This window comes from Talaromyces marneffei, chromosome 6, assembly GCF_009556855.1.
Source record: "Talaromyces marneffei chromosome 6, complete sequence".
Taxonomy (NCBI): Eukaryota; Fungi; Ascomycota; class Eurotiomycetes; order Eurotiales; family Trichocomaceae; genus Talaromyces; species Talaromyces marneffei.
The window spans coordinates 1,338,799-1,352,107 of NC_072353.1; the positions used below are offsets into that span (position 1 = coordinate 1,338,799).

General features: G+C 48.4%; 4 protein-coding genes across 4 annotated transcripts; 2 read left to right on the forward strand and 2 right to left on the reverse strand.

The window, feature by feature from the left end:
* Positions 1–114: 114 nt before the first annotated feature.
* On the forward strand, positions 115–2,357 carry EYB26_008000 (uncharacterized protein; the record flags this gene model as incomplete). Its single annotated transcript, XM_054267259.1, has 3 exons — positions 115–1,019; positions 1,116–1,238; positions 1,286–2,357. 3 exons carry the CDS (start codon positions 115–117, stop codon positions 2,355–2,357), a joined length of 2,100 nt encoding a protein of 699 aa, XP_054123234.1.
* A 16-nt stretch (positions 2,358–2,373) lies between these two features.
* EYB26_008001 (uncharacterized protein) lies at positions 2,374–5,739 on the reverse strand (the record flags this gene model as incomplete). The annotated part of the gene is made up of 6 exons (XM_054267260.1): positions 2,374–2,874; positions 2,959–3,162; positions 3,220–3,296; positions 3,358–5,223; positions 5,286–5,358; positions 5,425–5,739. 6 exons carry the CDS (start codon positions 5,737–5,739, stop codon positions 2,374–2,376), a joined length of 3,036 nt encoding a protein of 1,011 aa, XP_054123235.1.
* A 435-nt stretch (positions 5,740–6,174) lies between these two features.
* EYB26_008002 (uncharacterized protein) lies at positions 6,175–8,227 on the forward strand (the record flags this gene model as incomplete). The annotated part of the gene is made up of 8 exons (XM_054267261.1): positions 6,175–6,210; positions 6,264–6,378; positions 6,445–6,603; positions 6,666–6,749; positions 6,809–6,814; positions 6,872–7,528; positions 7,584–7,873; positions 7,937–8,227. 8 exons carry the CDS (start codon positions 6,175–6,177, stop codon positions 8,225–8,227), a joined length of 1,638 nt encoding a protein of 545 aa, XP_054123236.1.
* Positions 8,228–8,676: 449 nt separating this feature from the next.
* On the reverse strand, positions 8,677–12,838 carry EYB26_008003 (uncharacterized protein; the record flags this gene model as incomplete). Its single annotated transcript, XM_054267262.1, has 2 exons — positions 8,677–9,298; positions 9,354–12,838. The coding sequence occupies 2 exons, from the start codon at positions 12,836–12,838 to the stop codon at positions 8,677–8,679; spliced, it is 4,107 nt and encodes a 1,368-aa protein (XP_054123237.1).
* Positions 12,839–13,309: the final 471 nt, after the last annotated feature.

A 13,309-nucleotide genomic window follows, 5' to 3' on the forward strand; every position in this document is an offset into this window, starting at 1 on the left:
TTCAGATTATCTTCTATCAAGCAACACTTCATTTGGCTATGTCTACGTGCCTGTGCTTGATATCGCGTCGATCTATAGCCTTCATTTTATTAACGTGGTTGTATCTTCTATGAAATGACCGCATCAGATTCCCCTTCCAGTGGGAATGTTGCTTCTCGACCGAAGCAAAGAAAACCCGCCAACCGGCGCACGCTCAGTTGCTATCCCTGCAGAAAGCACAAGCTAAAGTGTGACCGCCAGATTCCTTGTCAGAGCTGCATCAGATATCAGAGAGAAGATCAATGCAAGGAAAATCCGGCGCCATCTGCTTCGGCGCGCGTTGCGTTGCGACAATCGCCTCCAAGTATTGCGCCGGGATACTTGCCGGAGTCACCTAATCCAGAAGGCGACTATATACTAGAAATTTTGAGTTCTCCGACAAAATACTCAATAGAGCAACTTGTGGAGTTCTGTCAAGCAAGTACTCGTCTGGATCCGGCGTATTCGATGATGTTTCTCCAATCACGGTTTACACTGCCCGTCCTGCTACCCCATTCCTTGCCTATCTTAAGTGAAACGAGAGGCAATTCGTCATCCTCAATACCTCGCTCTATTGACTCCAAGTTATTTTGGAAATTGCAGTTGACCTCATTGCTACCACCCCGAAAACTATGCGACAAGCTTGTGTCGTATTACATAGTGAATATCGACCTCATATATCACGCCCTTCATATCCCCACCTTCCAGCTCCAGTACGATGGATTTTGGTCTTTAAACGCTGCTGAGATTGATCTCATATGGCTGGCACTGCTGCTGACAATAATATCATTGGCAGCACTCATGAGCCCCAAGGAATACATGGAGATGTTGGCAATGGAAAACTCGATTGGCCGTGACTGGGCCCATGTCTGGCATCAAGCATCTCGCCAGGCGCTGTATGCTGGTGAATATGAGTTGAAGCCGACTTTGACGCAGCTGCAAGTATTTTTGTGTACTCAGATATATTGGCTGGAGACTAAGCAACATGAGGTATTGAATTCGTAAGTTACGTTGCCTGTCATTTTCTCTGTTCTTTCCTCTTCCCTGCTGTGTTTTGCTATTTAATTTTGATGACATCCATCCTGATGATTTTATAGAGCTCTAGGCCAGGCAGTAAGAAATGCACAAGCCATCGGGTTGGACAAGAACAGACCTGGCAAAAATCGCCTTGATACTGAACTTAGGCGTCGTATCTGGTGGGAGCTCATAGTTGATGATTGGTACGTCACTCCCTCTCATCTATATTTCAGTGTTAACTCCTTGTCAGTTACCAAGCTATGTGTTTGGGTCGTCCACCTTTGATTCACCCTTCATCCTCCGAGGTACCAAAGCCGGTTCATTGTAACGACGTCGATGTCACCGAAACCTCCATCACACCACGTCCCATAGAGGAGATCACCGACATGAGTGCTAGCACTGCGCATATTGAGGTTTATATCATCTTCCGTCGAATATTTGAAGACAATGGTTCCTATGCCTCGTCGTACGAATATGTTCGGTCAATCGATCGCCAGATTCAAGACGTTGTATCACGATTTCCTTGGTACTTTCAAACCAATAACGAATTCAATGTTTGCCACGCGTCAAGCATGAACGTCATTACCTGGCAGCACAGTCTACTGCATATTGGTATTTGTCTACAGCGGATTCGGCTGAACAGGCCTTTCCTTCACGCTCGTATTGGTGAATCATGGATAGTCTGCGCAAAAGCCGCGCAAGATATGTTCGTGCCGTATCGGCGAATGCGCGAGAACAACGTAGTTGGATTTCTGAGATCGCAGAGATTTACCTCACTTGAATACCAGGTCTATACTGCTGCGGTGGCAGTAGCGGCATTCTTGTTAGTGGAACGCTCCTTACCTGGATTATCTTCACAGTTGATGATTCAGGATATCCAGATGGTGATATCGGATTTGGAACAGGTAGATCTCAGACCCATGCTGGCTGATGGAGTCAAGGTGTTGCGAAAGATGCTTGATTTATTTGAGCAGGATCAGGGCAAAGACTCACTGGCGCGCGCCTCACTAGTGAAAGAAATTGCGTCTGTTTTTGGTGGAGAAGAGCTTGCAAAGAAATATTTGAAGCGGTCTGACGATGACATGACCAGCTCTACTCAGGTTACACGCACACCGCAACCACTCACCACAAGAGAGCCGGACTTTGAACGTTCGATTCCTCCCAGTACCGAGCATCCGAGCATTGAAGTCGACAATTTTTTCATGACTATCGATGATTTTACGTCTATGGACTTTGAGGTTGCATTGGACATGTTGAGCTTCGATCAGTGGCTAGACTATCCGATACCTGAGGACACAGGTGCACCACTTGAACAGTGGTAAAACAATAGGAAAGCTTCTACATGTTATTAAACTCTTCAATCACACTCCTCGGTCTCTGATAAGGGCCCAGACTCTTAAACTCCATGTCCAACCCAAATCCCTGGGGTCCCCCAACTCTCAAGCCTCTCTCATCCCCCGTCCATAAAGGATGTGCTGCCATAGCGATCACATCCACTCTGAGTCCATATCGCAATTCCTGAGATCCAATGGCCTCTCCATCCGCTCCTAGCACGGAGATGAGATCTGGCACCGTACAGATGACATCGTGCTTTGATGCATCATCTGCATCGATTGCGTTGTCAACATACGCTGCGTATAAGAATTCGTTTTGGAAGGGGATGACTATGCAGCGCTTCTCTTTTTGTTCATCCGTGGACTGAGTAGTGCTGATATTTTCTATTTCGTCACCGGTCAAGGGCTCAATGGTACATTGGCCCATGGTGTACCCTCGACTAACATCTCTTTTGACGTCGATGATTTTGCCGCTATATAACAGCTTTCCGGGCGAGGTAGCGAACTGCGTTAGAAATTTTATTAGCAGCTGCCAGGATTCATATAGCACATAATGAAGGAAATGGATACGAGGGAAAGCTAAACGTACTATCGACTTCACGATATCAGTCTTTGATCTACGGGCTTGGTGGACCGCCCGGCCGATATACCATGCCTGGGAAACTGTGTTCGGAATGCAATATTCTTTGATGATATCGCAGCTCAAGGGAACAGCGGCGACGGCAGTTTTGAGCCCGAGATTCACGCATTGAGATCTCAGCATTCCTTCAACCCTACTGTTGGATTCGGCATTCTATGAAACAACGTCAGCAAAGGATTTACCATACCATTTCTGTTAGGTGAAACTCACCATCACAACGCCAACATTCTGCTTAGCATCCGCTAAAGTGCAAGGGGTTATCGGATATCCGTAGACGTATGGTGTTCCTGAAAGTCGATGTTAGGATACAACTTGCTTTTCATGCACAATTCGAACCTGGCAACTTACCATGCTCCATTGTGGGATATGCACGTCCCATCAAATCACCATCAATAACTGGGATGTCATAGAAGCTGGAGGTTGGAAATGTTGACATCCCATTGCCACCACCAATCTCATCTGCGATGACTGCCTCAAAGTGCGAGTGCTTCGACAACTGGACGGAGTAATTAATGGCCGTCATAATTTCCGTTCCGGCCGGGAGTCGTTCGCTGGAGACACTTGGTGCGCCGTACCAGGATCCAAACACACATACATCCGTGTCCTTCATGTACTCTGGTGCCACGACTCTCATACGTCCTTTCGATTCCGGAGATCGCAGCCAGTGAAGGCACTGAAGATACTGCAAATATGAGGGGCCTCCTCCGCCTGTGCCGAGAACTCCAGTACCAGTAGCAATGAATTCCAGGTCAATGGCGGAGAGATACCATACGTTGTTCACAACCTCTGGCTTGTAAGAATCAAATTGGATAGGAGTCAAATCTTTTGTGGACGCCGGCAAAGTAGCATCCTTTGGTGTTGCTGAAGCTTTCTGGTCGCCCGTTTGCTGGTTCGATATCTCTTGATCATTTGACATCCAGTCTGTGTTGGCCGACTGGTCTGATACTGAATTTCCTTCAAAATTTGCGGTGCTGAGTTTGCCGACAGCCTTAACAACTAGCCTTATCGCCTTGTTTGTTACATACTGAAGTGGAATTTTTTCCACCTCAACGACTTTAGCATCATCCTTGTCAGCTCCGCGCGCGATCGCAGCCTGGATGGCTTGCTGCTTGGCTGCTTCTACCACGGCTCTCTCGTCTCGGTTCTCCAGGATCTCAATGACATCTATCTCTCCAGAAACCTTAGCGATTGCCGCTCCAACAGCATTAGCAGAATCATGGTGAGGTGGAATTATACATTTGGCCACACCATTAAGAGATTCCGCGCAAACAATAGAGCCACCACCCACGAGAAGGAGAGTCACGGGCAGATCAGAGATCTTCATATCATCGATGGTGCGTTCCAAGATTCTCTTAATTTTGTCTCGTGCTTTGACAAGCACTGTGTCAGGAATGTGCTTGACCTTGGACGCATCACCAAGGTCTGCATTGCCACTCGCGACAACGATATCCGTGGATGTCATGATATTACCACCGAACACCAATGCATCACTTCCGAGCCGATGACCAACCGAGTCCGGTCCAACAGCAACAGTATCCAAGGCTTCATCTACTCGGACAAGACTACCTCCACCCAACCCTACGGACAATACCTCGGGGATGGAGAACGCTGTCCTCACTCCGCCAACCTCAACAAAGTTCGGCGCTTTCCGTGGAAAGCCAGATGGCAATAAAGCGCAAACGTCGGTTGTGGTTCCTCCGATATCCATGACGAGAATCTGAGTATCTGCAGCGATTTCTTCATTTCCCATTCCTCGATCCAGATTTGCGAGATATGCAGCTCCAGTGAGACTGTTTGTTGGTCCACTGGCAAAAGTCTTGATCGGGAGTTCAGCCGCGGTGGCTGCGTCTGTAAGGGTACCATCGTTTTGCGTCAAGAATAAGGGGCAATGCAGTTGAAGATCCTTCATAGCCTTGCAAAAGGCGCGGGCGGTCTTTCGGGCCAGGCTCAGAATGGAGGCATTTAGTATTGTCGCATTCTCTCGTTCGAGAAGTCCAACATTTCCTATTTTAGATGAGCAGACGACCGACAAGGACGGGTCGAGTTCAAGCATCATCTTCTTGCAAGCTTCCTCCTGGGTTCCTTGATGGTCCAGAGGTGAGAACACGCCAACAAGGGCTACGGTGGAGATGCCGGCCTTTTTGATTTCGGCAACTGTATCTTTGATCTGGTTGGGAGAGATGGCGGAAATTTCCCGTCCATCTATTTCGAGACCTGTTGAAAGTGAAACATCAGCCTTTTTTTGTCCTGAAAAGAACCAGCAGCGAAACCCTTACCGCCATCAAGATAGAAAATTGGCCCTTCCATGATCTCTCGTAGTCGTTGTGGGAAGTCAGTGAAAGGAGGAATCTGTTAATTCCTCTCCGTCAGCAACCTTTCCTAAAAATTATAACGAAAGGCGCGAAGAATACTCACGGCTCTTGTGAATGGGCCACAAAGTCTGACCACCGCCACCTTACTGAGTCGACGCGGATCAGCTTCTACGACCGCATTGACAAAGTGTGTCGTGCCAATAGCGACACTTTGGACATCTTTTCGATTGACCTCTGACTTGGCCAATACATTGATAATAGCTGTATAAATTCCAGAGGTAACATCCGGCGTGGTTGGTGTTTTGCAAGAAGCACACACACCCCGCGACGTATTGTCGGTAGCTGTAACATCGATTATAGCACAATCGGTGTTTGTGCCGCCCACATCAACGCCTATTCTATACGAAGAAGTCGCCATGGTGTTGAATCTTGATATGTCAAATATTCCTCTCTAGGGCTAGCTCATGAACTCAAAAGGACGCCAGGCGAGGAACCATCGAACCTGCTATATACTTATCAGCAGATGTTGGCGAAAGCTGATATTTATCAATAGTAGCTTCATCAGACGGGTTTCCCCGAAATATATTCAATCCTATCCCACCAATCAATTAATAAACTGACCGAATAGCTGCACTCCCTATCATGCATTTTCGAGCCCTTTTCGGCAGTTGGGACGATGTGGAGAGCGGACCTTAGGCTCTTCTTGAAGCCCGTCAATCAGAAGCGAGCTTCATTCAAGTCCACCAATTAGACGCACAATTACCGTGGGTACAGAATGAAAGATAAGCTAGCGTTATCGGTCATCGTTATCAGCTTCGTCGTCGACATCGCTTGAGTTTTCCAAATTATATATATGGAAAAGCGAAGAACCAGTTGTCCTGGTTGTTCGGTATGTGCTCTGCTGCCATTGACTTGATTCTGTCTAACATGTCGCTTTTGAAGAGACTTGAGGTCCCCCATGAGGGCGGCACCATCCCAGATCCATGGATCAACAACGATATCAAGCCTGTCGAGGCAGGGCGACGCAAATGGGGGTTTTGGACGTTCAATTACTACTGTACGAATGATACGACAGCGCAACTTCTGGGTGCTGACCATTGACTGACTTCCCTCCTTGATATAGGGGTGCTCATTAATTGCAACATCTCGACCTATATGACCGGAAGCTCGTTGATTCCCTTGGGGTTATCCTGGTGGCAAGCTATTATAGCCATTGTTATAGGGAATATACTTGCCTCTGTTTTCATTGTGCTCAATTCGCTTCCGGGGGCATTTTATCACTGTAAGAACCATGACTACAACTCTTCATGTTCACTTGAACATTGTTTGACGACGGCTATCCAGTGGGATTTCCAGTAGCGAATCGATATGTCTGGGGAATGTGGGGATCACAATGGGTCATCTGTAACAGAATCTTCCTCTCGATCAGTAAGTTTTCCATCTCAACTCCGCTTCCAAGTCGTTCTTATGCTGACAGCGTTCACAAGTCTGGTGTAAGTTGTGATAGCTCCTTTTCTTGCCTCTTGCGCGTTTCCTAACAACAAGAAAAGATGCATTTCAAGCCTGGATTGGCGGTGAATGCGTCTATGTCTGTTTGCAGGCCATCTGGCCTTCCCTCGAAGACCGGATTCCTAACCATATGCCCGCGTCAACCGGCATGACCACTGCCGAGTTCGTTGCGTATATCGTATTCATGGTGATTTCTCTGCCGTTCGTCTATGTACGACCACACAAGCTGCAGCTGCTGTTTTACATCTCTGCGGCAGTCGTCCTCGTCTTTGAGGTCGTGTTGCTCATCTGGTCACTAGCCACAATGGGAGACGTCGGGTTTGGAGACACAATCTCTTCTACTACCAGTTCATCTGGATGGATGATTGCCTATGGTATCATCAGTACTATCGGTAGTATTGCCGCTGGCATCCTGAACCAAACCGACTACGCACGTTTTGCGCGTAAACCACGGGATGCGATCTATGGGCAGATTATTAGCTCTGCCCTCTGTGCCATTTCGTGTGGTGTCATCGGAATCCTTGTGACTGCAGCCACACAGAACCGCTATGGCGAAGCTATGTGGAACCTGCCAAATCTGCTGAGTGCCATTATTGAGACCGGCGGCTCTCGCTCTCGCGCCGCCGCCTTTTTCGGAGGCGTAGCCCTTGTGGTTTCACAGATTGGAGTTAACGTTCCTGGCAACGCTCTTTCTGGAGGTTCGTTTTTCTTACGCCTTTCTTTAGTGCTATCCGTGACTGACAGTTATCACAGGATTCGACTTTGCAGCTACCTGGCCGAAATACATCAATATTCGACGCGGAGCCTATCTCACAGTCCTAATCTCAATCGCTGCCAATCCATGGAAGCTAGTGAATACCGCCACAACCTTCCTAACCGTTTTGAGCAGCTACTCTGTCTTCGTAGGACCCATGGTCGGACTTATGATCTCGTCATACCTCGTCGTCAATCAACGCAAGATCAAGGTGCCGGACCTGTTTATTGGAAACAAGAATAGCATTTATTGGTATACCTACGGAGTCAACTGGCGAGCAGTTGTAGCGGTATGTTCTTTTCTTTCTTTCTCTGAATGCCGTCGTTATCAAGTTTACTGATATAGCGTATAGTGGATCTGTGGAGTTGCCCCTTCTCTCCCCGGCTTCATTGCGTACGTGAATCCAAACATCTCAGTTCCAATTGGGCTGACGCATTTGTATTACATTTGTTTCTTGACTGGCATGTCAATCAGCGCCGCTGTATATGTGGCTCTTCACTATGCCGTCCCGGACAAACGACTTCAGGCTTTTGTCAGCTCTGCACCTCCAGCACGGGAGTTGATGGTGGAGTATCGGGAGTCGTATGATAATCCAAATGAGGTATCCCATTTGGATATAACCCAGGGAAAAATGGAGGACTGAACGTGGATGTTTCTCTTATTAGAATACATAGACCTCATACATATGCCAGGAATAAATAGAATTCGAATCGAATCTGTCATACACATTCGCGTACGTTCCAACATCTACATTTTTGGAATAAGATGCTCCAGTAAAATTGCGAAAAAAAAAAAGGAGGCAAAATTACAGAACAGTGAAGTGGAATTTTAGGAAAGAAAACACATCAAATATTCCACTTAGGTATATACATCCCTTCCCCCGAGTCCTGAGCAAAAACGAAAGACCAAACTCAATATGTAGGTATAAAACAGTATAAACAATCTGCGAACATAAAATTCAGAGGAACACTATACACCCCAAACCAAAGCAACCAAACGAATGCATGTCCAATCCAATCCAATCTTGTATATAGGTATCATAACATAACGAGAGAATCAAGAAAAAACTAAAAACCCAAAAAGAATGTGAGATCATGGGCGAGTTAACGGACTCCCAAATCTCGGCTTAAATGCGAGACTCTTCCGTCGCGCCGCCTCGAGTTTTGCGCGTAGGTTAGCGCCTGATGAGGCATCGCTATCATCAGCCGAGGCGCGGTTGTTAGACAACATGGATGAGAACAAGCCCTGGTTTGTCTGTTTGGGTGGACAGGTTTGTTGCGTCAGCCGAAGAAAGCCGGGCGTTGCGGGGGACATTGCAGAGAAATCAAAGTTGAAATTGAAGTTGTACTCCGTGTCTTCATCGTCATCGTCTTTGTTGTTGTTGGAGGGTGTTTTGGCGCTGGTTGGTGTCTTTGGTGCGTTTGAGGTGCTGTTCTCGTTGACGCTGTTGTTGGGACTCATGCGTCTAAAGTCTTCCATTGTATCTTCCAAGTCTGTTAGAGCTCGAGAACGACGGTTGGAAGTGATGCTGCCATGGCCGATAGACGAGGACAACGAGGAAGAAGATGAGGATGTAGATGATGTCAACGAACCGTTGACATTGGCCAAGGCGCGAGGCTGCATGCTCTTTCTCCGTTTGGCACCTCCACGGGGAATGATGGTACTGTCAACGTAGTAATGGGCTTCATCCACCCATTTATTTGCTCGTTCGCAACTATCGCAAGTTGTTAGGTCGTATCAGGAAAGAAGAGGAGGGAAAAGAAACATACTCAAGAACCCATCCAACACCAACACATTTCACCACATCACCGGCCTGTCGTACTTTCTCCATTGTACGGACCCCACCATCCTTGTAGACGACATGGGTAATGCCGACTTTGCTGATGACCAGCTCTGAGCCATCCATGCTAGGGGATTGACTGGATTGTGGATTCCATGACCATGACTTGACACATTTCGCGCCCATTTGTGTGAGCAACTCGACAAAAATGCCACTTGCGTCTTCTCCCTCGGTGGTGTGCACATCGACAAAGACGACTGCGCCACGGAGGCATTGTTGATCGGCCTTTTTTACGTCCTGGCGAGGAGTCTTTACTGGACCAACCGTTGCAGGAACGTCATAGCCTCGCGTGTCTTTGATCTCTGTTAATGGATTACGCTTAGTCGGTGTAGGAACAGGGGTGTCGGGTGTTGTTGACTTTCGACTCTTCGGAACCAATTTGACTCGCCTGGGAGAGGCTCTTATCGGCAGCTGGATTTCCATCGACATCGATCTAGCCCGCTTGCGAGGGTACTTGATAGGTGATTCATCGCCGTCCGGTTTCAAAGGAACTTTTGAGACTGTATGAACGGTGCGGATCGCATCGCGGTTGACTCTGACTGGAGTGATTGACATTGACAGTGGGGGTTGAGGTGTATCTTTCGGTTTGGCATTGGTCTCAGATTGAGTCATTTGAGCCTGCTCATCCTCTCCCGTTACTGCGCCAGAGGCATTCTTGTCCGGCGACTGTCTAGCAACAGTATCCGACTCATTGCCATCCATAACGACGGAATTTGCCAACGAGTGTCTCGCGGCGAGCGACTGGCGCATTGACTGGATTTGGCTATATCTGTTTCCCTTCATTGACTGTCTTGGAACTATCAAATTCTTGGGAACTACAGGAGAGAACATGATCCGCTCCGGTGATTGTTTTCGTTGCTTGGCAGGACTGCTGGCCTTCCAGAAATCCAACTTGGCAGCCAGCAACGTAAAGGTATCGTCCGCTGCGTCGCCGCGATTTGGAAGAATGCTGTTGCGATTCGAAAAGACGGACTGACGTCTGCTAGCTGGAGTGGAGCCATACTCGGACATGTCGTCACCATGGTCTCTGTAAGACATTCTGAAGTGACGCATGGGAGAAGCAACTGGTGGCGAGGGAGCAGCGGGAGGAATAAATCGTGGAGTTCCTTGAGTTGATACGTGTACTGCTTCGTCCACTTCATCAGCGCGGACTATGTCTCGTGGGTCGATGGAGGAACGTGCTGATTGAAGGGTTGTATTGGAACGAGGCGTGTCGACCTCAAGCAGTGTGTCCTCATGCTCATCTTCAGGCTCGGCGTAGATAACCACCTCATTAGAGTCTACCTTTTCAGATTCTGTGGGCTCGTTGATGATCTCTTGTTGCTCAGTCGCTGGTCCCTGCTCGACGTCATGGGCGGTAGGCTGCAGATTCTCGACATCTTCGGATTGGTTCTCGCAAAGCTCGTGCTCCTCATGCTGTTCTGAGATGTCTTCCTCCATCTCCGCATCACTTTCGACATTGTCAATCACTTCATTGATGGGGGTCTTCTCACGGTCTTCAACATCTTGCGGATCTTGATTCTCATCGTTCACATCGGAAGGCTCGTCCTGAGACATTTCCACATCTTCTTGATCTGCAAGTTCCTCTGAATGATACTCGATGACTTTGTGCACATCGTCATTAGCAAGTTCAATCTCCTGCGCGAGCTCGGCGTGATCTTCCATATCATCAACTTCGTCAACTTCATCGGTCTCTTCGTGCTGATCTACTGTTTGGTCTTGTTCCGCGGTGGGATGATCCACAAATACATCATCCTCATTTGTTCCCTCGACTGTCTTTTGATCCATTGAAAGTTCGTCCTCGCTAAGCACATCAGCCATTGGATGAGATGCTTCGGCCTTGTCATCATCGACAAACACATCATCATCGTCATCGCGCATTTCAGTATCAACATCGTCATCAGCCGTTCTCAGCTCTGTCTGCGATTGCTTACACTCATGCACCTTCTGAAAAACAAAAGGCGACTGAATACGTTTAGCCGGACTCTTGAGAAGCGACAATTTCGCATTAAACGGCGTAGACAACGACGATCCCTTCTCTGGAGAGCCAGACATAAACGACGCCGCAAGATTACCTCCCTTCTTGGGCGAGGCCTTTAACGGCGAAAGCTTCTGCATGAATGAGTTCGGCTCGGCGTTGGATAGCTTCGATGCGGACGGGTGACTGATAAACAGAGGACCGCGTCGTGGTGTATCTCTAATGGTTTCCTTGGATGTTGATGGCGGCGGGCGTCGGGCGGGACTTCCCATAAACACCGAATCTCGCAGTGTCGATGATGGGTTTTGTAGCGATAGAACTGAGTTTTCGTCTTGTTGAAGTGTTCCTCGAGATGGAGGTCGGCCTGGAGTGCTTGCCTGACCGGGTAACATGATCCTCTTCACCGGCGAACTGAGGCCCGTATGTTGAGGCTCCTGCGTCTTAACAGGCGACTTTTGAACGACCAGCGAATAAACGGTCTTCTCTCTTGCAAGTTCATCCTCGTCTCCAGAGCTGGCGGACGAAGACGAACCTTTAGCCAATTGAGTAGGTTTCTTCGGAGAGAGCGGCTTCGCCGCAGCGGGCTGCGATTTAGGTGGTCGACCTCTCGTCGCAGTTCCAGCTTTTCGGACAGGTTTTGCCTTGAGCCCAGTTGACCTTGTACCTGCAGTTGCCTTTTTCGCGGTACTTTTGGCGGCTGGTTTCTTCTCTTCCACCTCCGATACCTCGGTTTCCGATTCCGTCAAATCCGCGAAAGTGACCGTTTTCTTCTGCTTTGCGGGATCCCCCAAAGTGCGAGCCTTTGCTAAACTCGAAATTGTAGAGCCCGTAGTCACATATATTGTTTTGTCGGTATCGGTTGTTTGCTTTGCAGCAGGTCGTCGACCTCTTGGCTTCTTGTCTGCTCCTGCATCTTGCTGTTCCTTTTGCGGTTCGGTGGGTTTGACCGTCCTTGGGCGACCGCGCGTCGGTTTGGTTGTGGTTTTTGGCGCAGGTTTTGCTTTGGGAGGTCGTCCAGCTTTCTTCTTGGTTACTTCAAAATCGGCGAGTTCGTCTTCGTCGTCATCTTCTTCCTCGGATGATGCATCATCCTCCACTGCGGCAACCGACTTGGCAGCTTTGGGGCCACGAGTACTCTTCGATGCAGCAACACCTTTGGTGGCTTTCTTCACTGTTGTGGATGCAACATCAAAACTCAAATCGTCGTCCTCCTCATCTTCCATGTCGTTGTTAATCTTCTTATTCTTCGCTGCCGCCGCCGTTGTCGTTGTGGCAGTCTTTCCAGGTTTCCGTCCTCTCTTCGCAGGTTCTGGTTTCTTCACATCTTGCGCATCCGCGGTGGTACTCGTAGGCGTCCTTCCTCGTCCGCGGGTCGCTCGCTGTTGAGGCACGTCCGTCGACGCCGACACCCCTGGTATAACTGCCGCACGCGCCATGTTCGATTCGATCGGTCGGGATGCGAGCTATCACTACTCAAAACCCCTGCGCATGGACCATTTGTCGGTTTTGCTCAGATAGTTGTATTATGCCCATTCGTAGATGGTCGTCGCGGTCGTGGTTGTCGCTGTAGTCGGTGAGATGAAGGAGATGCAGTCGAATGCACACCATGCAGCGGTCAAGTCAGTCGGTTATTGGGGAAATGAAATGTGAAACAAATGCAGTATGTCGGGCATGGACTAGGTATGCATGAATTGCCAAACTCACTAGACCCAGATGGACGATATTGAATGTGGAGGTTGCTCAATGCTCTAGCGGAAGTTGACTAGGTTTGAGTTTGTTTTTGTTGCGGTTCGCAGATCGAATGCTTAGTGCGCCGTTGCCGGGGTAACTGCTGGACATGGGACAGTCAACATGTACTTCCATGACATTTTGAACTGTTTTATTATTTTTACAGGATATTATAAAGA